Source organism: Pongo abelii, chromosome 13 (genome assembly GCF_028885655.2).
Source record: "Pongo abelii isolate AG06213 chromosome 13, NHGRI_mPonAbe1-v2.0_pri, whole genome shotgun sequence".
In the NCBI taxonomy this organism is placed as follows: Eukaryota; Metazoa; Chordata; class Mammalia; order Primates; family Hominidae; genus Pongo; species Pongo abelii.
The window spans coordinates 126,995,624-127,004,626 of NC_071998.2; the positions used below are offsets into that span (position 1 = coordinate 126,995,624).

General features: G+C 57.1%; 1 protein-coding gene across 1 annotated transcript; it reads left to right on the forward strand.

Annotated features, from left to right (window-relative positions):
* The first annotated feature begins 368 nt into the window (after positions 1-368).
* On the forward strand, positions 369-6,123 carry LOC129047749 (beta-lactoglobulin). Its single transcript, XM_054519615.1, has 6 exons — positions 369-536; positions 1,525-1,661; positions 2,741-2,814; positions 3,062-3,169; positions 4,175-4,270; positions 5,166-6,123. Exons 1-6 carry the CDS (start codon positions 426-428, stop codon positions 5,183-5,185), a joined length of 546 nt encoding a protein of 181 aa, XP_054375590.1. The 5' UTR covers positions 369-425; the 3' UTR covers positions 5,186-6,123.
* Positions 6,124-9,003: the final 2,880 nt, after the last annotated feature.

Here is a 9,003-nt window from a genome sequence, read left to right on the forward strand (position 1 = left end):
TCCCCACACCCAGGCAGGCCCCACTGTGAGCACGAGGTGAACAGGGATATGAGAGTGATCCTGGCATCCGTGGCTCCAGCAGCCAGTGGACAAACACACTGGGGGCCAGGGCGCCTGGGGAGGAGGGGCTGCAGGCCCGAATGAGCCCACGTCCTCCTCTGCCCTCTTCTCAGCCTCCCTCAGGCCACAGGCCTCATCCCAGAATCCAGGACAGATGTGTAATGCGGTTAAACCGCCCCAACGGCCACTCCACACCCAGTCCAAACAACAGCTTGGCATCACTTTAGACACGGGGTGGTGCTGGGAGGCGGCGTCATTCCTGGGGTGAGATTGCGGAACTTTTAGGTGGCGGGTGGGACGGTGGGGTGGGTCCGAGCAGCGCAGAGGAGGGAGCTGGCTGGGGACGCTCTCCCTTCCCCGGAGTCATGGCCCTGGAGAAAGGTCCGCTCCTGCTGTTGGCCCTTGGCCTGGGCCTGGCGGGTGCCCAGAAGGCTCTGGAAGAGGTGCCGGTACAGCCAGGCTTCGATGCGCAGAAGGTACGTGTCATGGGTCCGGTCCCCAGACTCAGGCCTGGGAAAAGGGCTTGAGTGGATATGAGTGTCACATTGAGGAGGTGCAGGGGGTGGGGGCAGATGGGGGGGCCGGGGTTCGGGTCCTGCCTGACCCCGCAGCAGCTCTGGAGGGTGAGCTGCACCTGGGTCCAACCCAGGCGGGAGCAGGCTCTGTCCTCCTGCGCAGCCGGCACCAGCGGCCACTAATTAACCTCGGGGCCTTTCCCTCTCTCCTCGGGGACTTTCCCTCTCTCTGGGCTGTGGAAGCTGCAGCACAAGAGCAGTCGCAGGAGAAGGCTGCAGGGTGGTGGCCGGAGAAGCAGAGTGCCCAGACACTGAGCCCAGGCAGGGAGCAGGGTCCCAGGGGACACAGCCGAGCAGGGGAGGGTTCACCCTGGGTGACATGAAGAGGCCAGCCCCGGGTACAGAGAGGGTCCCAGTTCCTCCTCCCTGTGTGGACCCTGGGGTCCCGGTGCTGCCGGTGGGAGTGCAGGGATGGAGGGACACCCGGCACAGCACCAGACCCTCCCCTCTGCCCTCTCTGGCCAGGGGAACAGAGCTTGGACAAGGCAGGGGCAGGGGTGCGGGGCTGAGGGAAGCGGGGGCAGCAAGTGGGGAAGGGGATTGGACAGAGACCTGAGACAAGGGGACGGGAAGTGACTCTTCCCAAGAAGGAAGCATGGCTTATCCTCCACCTGGACCCACAGATGGGCCAGGAAGGACCCATCTAGACCTATAGGGACCAGGAAGGGGGAACGTTTGCCAGTGCAGCCCCCTGGGAGGGGCACGACCATCTGCTGACCATGCTCAGTGCCAAACCTGGGGCCTGAGAGTCCAGAGGGTGGCCTGCTGGGGCTACACAGCCGGGCACTAGCCAGCCTCTCCTGCCCCGGCCCACACCCCTGCAGGTGGAGGGGGTGCCACACAGCCGGGCACTAGCTGGCCTCCTCTGCCCCGGCCCACACCCCTGCAGGTGGAGGGGCGCTGGCTCACCCTGCAGCTGGCAGCCAACCATGCAGACCTGGTCTCCCCGGCCGACCCCTTGAGGCTCGCTCTCCACTCCATCCAGACCAGGGATGGCGGGGACGTGGACTTCGTGCTATTCTGGAAGTAAGCACGGCTCCTGCCGCCCCTCTCTCAGGCCCTCATTCTCAGACCCAGGGACCCCCAAGGGACAGTGACAGTGTTCAGAGCCAGAGCAACACATCACACCAAGCTGAGGCCCAAGACCCGGCTCCAAGAGGGGTAAGCTCGGAAGCTGCCAGAGGCAGGCAGGCAGGAAACACACAGCCCGGCCCCGGAGGCCATGTCCAGTCCCAGCAGACATGCCCACTGGGCCATGGGCCTGTGTTCCAGCTGTGAAGGAAGCCCGGGTCTGGAGTTTTAAATGTGCGATCTCCAGTGTTTGAAAGTTTCCTAATTCCCAACACCCTCTCGCAAGGGCCACAGCCACCCCGGGCCCACGCCCCTTCCGGCCCCGATGTAAGCCAGGGAATCCTGAGGACGGCTGCACTGTCAGCAAAAGAAAATCGGCCCTGGGGACAAGCTACGCTGAGCCCAGTGACGCCGACAACGAGCTTCCATTATTCCATCTGCACCCACAGCTCATTAGACCCACATCCTAGCAGACGCTCGGTCATAGACACACCGCACGGTGGCCTGCAGAGTCCCGGGGTTGGTGGGCACTCACCCCAAATGAGAAACTGAAGACCCCAGAGCAAGGGGCATGGGAGTGGAGGGGCTCTGTCTATGCACAGAGGCAGGAGCATGGGGGCGAGGGACCTCTGTCTATGTACAGAGCCAGAGCAAGTGGGGACAGGCAGGACAGTCAGGGTCCCAGCCCCCAAAACCTGGAGCTCAGAGCCAAGGCCAGACTGGGACCAATCCATTCCAGGAGGCTTGGTGTCATCCCAGAAATGAGGAAGACTCCATTTCATCACTCCAGTCCCATCCCCAGCACCCCCTGGGCATCGCCTCCTCCTGGCTGCATGACCCTGGTGCCTGTGCCAGGACAAGGCTGCCCTTGAGCCTGGGGAGCTGACGCCCCGGGGAGGACACGAGGGCTCTCAGCTGGTGGCAGCCCCAGTGTCCCCTGGTGGAGAGCCCTGAGAGGGCCACCACGTCCTGGGAAAGGGCAACAGGACACAGATGGAGGCTGACCAGGCCCCGGTTCCCTTCTCTTTTCCCAGAGGAGAAGGGGTGTGTAAAGAAACAAACATCATCGTCCATCCAACCCAGTTGCAAGGCCAGTACCAAGGCTCATGTGAGTGCCCCTGTCCAGGATCCAGGCTGGGCTCTGAGTGGGGAGGGGAGAGCAAGGGACGCTCGGACGCCCAGTCCTGGCCGCAACACTCAGGAGGGGCTGTCGGCTTTGGGGGAAGACCGGGTGGGGGAAGGAGGCCGTGCATCCTCTTGGTGGCATTGCACTGTCCACAGGGCATGGGGGGTCCAGGGCCTGGGGGACGGAGGAGAGAGGCATCATGCATCATCTGGCCCGGGGTCTCCCACAGTTGAGGGCGGCAGCATGCACGTACGCTTCGTCAGCACCGACTACAGCAACCTCATTCTTTACGTGCGCTTTGAGGATGACGAGGTCACCAACCTGTGGGTGCTGCTGGGTAAGTGGCCAGCTCTCCCCAGCGCTGGCAGATGCGGTGCCTCGGACCCCAGACAGGAGGGAGGAGCTGCCGGACACTCCCGGGTCTGTGCGGAGACTTGCCGTCCTGTCTGGCGGGGGGCATTCTGTGCAGCGTGTTCTGAGGGCACAGGCAGCCTTAGGCCGAGATGCAGCTGAGCGCTTCCTCCAACACGTGCCCCTCAGGGAGGGTGTCCCCACGCAGGACGTGCACTGCGGGCCTGCTACGAGGCGGGCACTGCTCTGGGCGCTGCACTGGGAGCTTGAATTATCAGTGGATAAAACTAAGAAAACACCTTCCTTGTCCTCCTCCTTATCAAGCAATGTCTCGGGGTCCTGTGGGGCCCCTGAAAGTAAAAGCACCATGCGAGAAGGGCTCGAAGGGCACAAGGGACAGAGTGGGGGACATCGAGGGGCTGCCGTGTCCTGAAGACAAGGTGGAGATACATAGGGCACAGGGGACAGAGTGGGGGACATTAAGGGGCTGCAGTGTCCTGAAGACGAGGTGGAGACAGATGGGGCTGGGGGCATTTCAGGGCAGAGGACCAGCCGGAGCCCAAGCCCGGGATGGGGTTGTGGAGCGGGGCAGCAGCAGCCGAGAGTCCCCAGGGCTGAGAAGGTCAACGGGGTGGCAGGGGTGGCAGGGGTGGCACCAGGCCAGAACTCGGGACCCTCTGGGGGTCTCCACTGAGGCAGGCCGGGCCTGACTCCCTCCTTCCAGGGGCACTTTACCTGCTGTGCTCAGAACAGACCTGTGTTTAGAGGAGACAAGGTTGGGGCCAGTGCAATCAGAGCTGGCCGGGCCTGGGAGGTCACAGAGGCGATGCTGCCATGCTCCGAAGAGCCCCCAGCCTGTGTCGTGGCAACTTAGTGGTGGGGTGGCCGATGCCCAGAGCCTCTGCCTCCCGTTGTTCTCCGCAGAGGAGGAGGACAGAAAAGACAGAGGCTCCAGGCCTTAGCCCCTCACTGTCAGCCCCTCTGATTCCAGCGAGAAGAATGCTGGAGGACCCCAAATGGCTGGGAAGATACTTGGAGTATGTGGAGAAATTCCACCTGCAGAAAGCCCCGGTCTTCAACATAGATGGTAAGCACAGCCCCCCCAGTCATGTCCTGGAGCCGGACGGGAAGAGGGCCTGAGGGTCTGGGGCCTCGTCTTCCCAGCCAGCACCACTGAGGGTGTAGCCCATCCCCACTCCCCTTATGGCCAGGCCTGTGCTGGCTGCTTCAGGGGCTGCCGGATCTCACCAGCCCCACGTGACACAATGATATGGGCCCAACGCCGTCTCCACTCTACAGATGTGGCTCAGAGAAGTTCAGTAACAAGGCCAAGTTGCACAGCCAGGAGGAGGAGCTGGAAGGGATCCAGATCTCCAGCCTCCTGAGCCAAGTGCCCAGCCAGCCTCTCCCTTCTGCTGCCTCCCAACGCATCATTCAGTCAATCAACAAACACACCGGCCAGGCCTGTTCTGGGAGTTTGGGATTCACTTAGAACAAGACAGACACATCATCCAGCCCTAGTGCGGGTTACATTGTAGCAAGCATTGTAATTACCTGATTTGATAGAGGCAAGGGCTATGGGGGTGGGAGTGGGGGCTGGAGCAGGGTTGGGGGAGCGTGACCATGCTGTGTGAGCACGGGCAGCCAGAGTGGGTGGCCCTGAGATGAGATGAGATGAGATGAGGGAGGAAGGCTCCCTGGAAGATGGGTCATGCAGATGGAACAGGAGCCAAGCAGAGGAGGGCAGGGATGAGATCCAAGGCTGAGTGGGGCAGTGGGTGGGGCCTTGTGGGCCCCCAGGGGGACTGGGTTTCCACAGAGCACAGGGCCCTGGCAGGACACAGCCAACATGGGGAGGCAGAAGGCCAGGTGATGCCAGGGGAGGGACGGCTGTTTTGTGCTATGTGATTATTTATTGATTGATTTCAAAATGAATGAGTGAAGTCCTCAGAATCACCACCTTTTTCTTTTCTGCTCCACAGGCCCATGTCCCCCACCCTGAGCCTAGGTCTGGCGGCTCTGGAGTCTTCCTGCCTGGGCCCCTCACCCCTCTGCTGCCCTCAGCCTCCCTTCCACCTCCTTCACCTTGGCTTGTGGCCTGGACTGTCCCCAGGTCCCCCTGGAAGCCCTTTTGCATCTCAGGGACTCGAGGAAGCTCCCCAGCCTGAGCCCAACTCTGCCCCTCCCCTGGTCCCCTCCCCTGCTGGGAAGGCCTCTTCCCTCTGTGGGTATCCAGGTCCTGCCAACCACCTGCCAACCAACAGCCGAGGGCCAGCAGCCGGCCCCAGCCTGGCCTGTGGGCTTGGAGCACACCCAGGGTGGTGAGGAGGGGGCACATGGCCCCCTGAGCTCCTGCCCACAGTGCCAGACGCCTCCAAAACATCCACAATGAGTGGAGCACTGTAGTCCCAGGTGCCTCCGGTGAGCACCCCAAGAGCTGCTGGGGTGGCCCCCAAGTGTCCTTCAGGAACATGACCCCACGGAGTCTGTTCTCAGATTCCAGCTCCCCTCCATTGTGACCTGCCTCACCTGGGTCGGCTGGGGATCCTCCAGAGAGGCGGCCTCCATGCTCCGTGAGCAAACGCATATGTCCCCACTGAGGTGGGAGATCCCTGAGTGAGCCCAGCTCCAGACCCTGCTCCCTGTAGAAGCCCAGCGGGGCTGCCAGATAAACACAGACGGCTGTACCTGTGTGGCAGGTGAGACCAGCCAACGCCCACTCCTCAGAGCCCAGGATTCTGAAGGGCGGCGCCCGCTTCTGTTCCCAGCGAGCCAGGGCCACCCATCGGCAGGGCAGGCTCTGAGGAAATTGGGTCAGGGACTCAATACTTGTCGTCTGGAGCTCCCAAGACAGGTATGGCCAGAGGCTGCTCCGAAAACGCCTCCAGTGAGGCCTTCTCCCTCTTCTCCCCCTTCTCCCCCATCTCCCCCTTCTCCCCCATCTCTCCCTTCTCCCCCATCTCCTCCATCTCCCCCTTCTCCCCCTTCTCCGCCTTCTCCCCCATCTCCCCCTTCTCCCCCTTCTCCCCCTTCTCCGCCTTCTCCCCCATCTCCCCCTTCTCCCCCTTCTCCCCCTTCTCCGCCTTCTCCCCCATCTCCCCCTTCTCCCCCTTCTCCCCCTACTCCTTGTCCCCCGTCTCCCCCATCTGCCCAGTCTATACCTTCTCCCCCGTCTGCCCCTACTCCCCCTACTCCCCCATCTCCCCCTTCTCCCCCTTCTCCTCCATCTCCCCCTTCTCTCCCGTCTCCACCTTCTCCCCCGTCTCCACCTTCTCCCCCTTCTCCCCCTTCTCTCCCTTCTCCCCCACGTGGGAAAAACACAATGGAACGAAACCCAGAGCTGGTGGTGAAGCTAGTGATGAAGCCCCATGGTTCTCCTGCAAACCAACAAGCCCAGCTGGAAAAACACAAGGAAAAACGACAATCACAAAGCACACGTTTAACAAGAGGTTTATGGAATTTGTGAGATCATAAAAAATAGCCTTCTCTGGGGCCCTAAAATGACCAGGATAAATAGCAACGTGAGAGTGCTGTGTCTCTCTCAGCATCATGGAGTTGATAACCTCAGGTTCACCCATACACTTGAGCAATTCAGTTACTCTTCCAGTGGGATTTTTCCTCAAACTGTAGATCTGAATCTAAAATTTACATGAAGGAATAAAGGTTTGGAAACATTTTTAAAAGAAGCGTCATGCAGATGGATCTACCATTCTATCCTAATATAAAACAGCAATGTTGAGAAGCATGTGACATTAGCTCAGGGCAGAAGAACAGCAGTGAAACTGGGTATCAAGTCAAGGAATGAACCCGAATATATACAACAACTTCATAGATGGTACAAATGGCCTGTCCTAAAAAAGCATTATTTATTCAATAACTAGTGTTGAGGGAAATGGGCAAGACAGAAGGGGAGAAATAAAATTAGCTATCTCACCCTATACATTATCTTAAAATTCGTTCCTGATCAATTCTGAATAAAAGGAAACCTTGAAACTTCTATACTTTCTGTAACTTGAGGATGGGGTGCCTACACAGACAGTATCAACACCAGGGGAAAGGATGAGAACTTTAAACTCGGCACATCAAAGACGTCATCAACACAATCAAAATGGAAAGAACAATCCGAAATTAACATTTGCAGCAAATGTGATGAAAGGTTCATATCACATATGTAAATACATATGTAAATCAAAACTCCTTGAAGGGCCAGGCATGGCAGCTCATGACTGTAATCCCATCACTGTGGAAGGCTGGGGGCCAAATGATGACTTGAGACCAGGAGTTTGAGACCAGGTTGGGCAACATAGCAAGACCCTGTCTCTACAAAAAAAAAAAAAGAAAGAAAGAAAAAAAAAAAACCTTAACAAAAAGAAGCCCCAAACAAAAAGAAAATAAAAAGAAAAAAAAAATTAGCTGGGCATTGTGATATGCATCTATAGACACAGCTACTTGGGAGGCTAAGGCTGGCAGATCCCTCAAGCTCAGGAGTTTGAGGCTGCAGTGAGCCATGATATCACACCGCTGCACTCCTGCTTGGGCAACAGAGTGAGATCCTGTCTCTAAAAGGAAAAAAAAAAAGCACTGAGCAAAAGATGGAAAAAGGATATTTGCATAGATCAAAAGGCTGATTAAAAGAAGGTTTGACTTCATAAGTAGTCAAATAAAAAAAAGAGAGGCTATTTTTGCTCATCAAATTGGCAAAATTAAACTTCTTTTAGAAATCAATTTAGCACCCACCATAAGGGAGGCACACGCTGGCTGGTGGGGACAGATGTTGGCTTTTCCGGATGACCTGGTTTCTAAGTCTCCTAAGCAGGCTTGCCTTGGGACCTGGAAGTTCTCAACATTGGCAAGCTTACCTGTTGTTCTGCCATGCAAATCAAGACATTTACAATGCTTTAATATTGATTCCATAATTTTTAAAGATAAAACTTCAGAAGCCTTCACAGTAAGTCTTCTAGCCTTATCCATAAATTGGCAGGAAAAAAAAAAAGTTTTGTTTAGTTCAGTACACCCCACCCTTTCCAGATCTAGCCCAGGTATTTACTAATACTGTATATATAGGGTTTGTGGCTAATGTAATATCTATTTTCATCCTTTTGAAACTTTCATAGATTTTTTTCAAAAACTGAGAGCTACTCTGTGAGATGCAAGAATTAGTCTCTGAAAAGATCACCTTCTTTTAGTCAAAGGAGACGACAGCAAAAAAGAGGGAGGGTGAGCTAAGCCTTGACAGGTTCTTTAAGGCAGTCCCTGGCATGAACTGTGCATGAGGGGGAGGCTGGGTGACATAACAAAGGGGACCCTGAGGTGGTAGCCCCAGGTCTCATTCTGAACCCAGGGAGGCTTTTCTCAGCCTCCATCTTCCATCCCAGGAAACGGAGGTCAGCGCTCCTTGCAATCTGGTGTTTGAACTGCTGTTATTTTTGGGACACCTCCCGGATTAGTTTGCTCAGGCCTCCGTAACAGAGTACGACTGACTGGGCTGGGCAGCGTCAACAACAGCAACGTGCGTCCTCGGAGTCCTGCAGGCTGCAAGTTCAAGATCAGGTGTTACAGGGCTGGCTCCTCCTGAGGCCTCAATCCTCAGCTTGCAGACGCCTCTTCTCCCTGTGTCCTCACGGTCGTCCCTCTGTGTGTCTGTGTCCTCATCTCTTAATAAGGACACCAGTCCTGTGGGATTAGGGCCCACCTCAGCGACCTCATTTTACCCTAATGACCTCTTTAACGGCCCTATCCCCAGACACAGTCACATTCTGAGGTACGGAGTTAGGACCTCAGCATAGTAATGGGGTGCAGCATAGTAATGAGGTGGGCCAT

Coding starts and splice junctions, on each gene's coding strand:
- LOC129047749 (XM_054519615.1), top strand. CDS start 426: ATGGCCCTGGAGAAAGGTCCGCTCCTGCTGTTGGCCCTTGGCCTGGGC. Junction 2,815..3,061: donor AGGCCAGTACCAAGGCTCAT/GTGAGTGCCCCT, acceptor GGTCTCCCACAG/TTGAGGGCGGCAGCATGCAC. Junction 3,170..4,174: donor CAACCTGTGGGTGCTGCTGG/GTAAGTGGCCAG, acceptor CTCTGATTCCAG/CGAGAAGAATGCTGGAGGAC.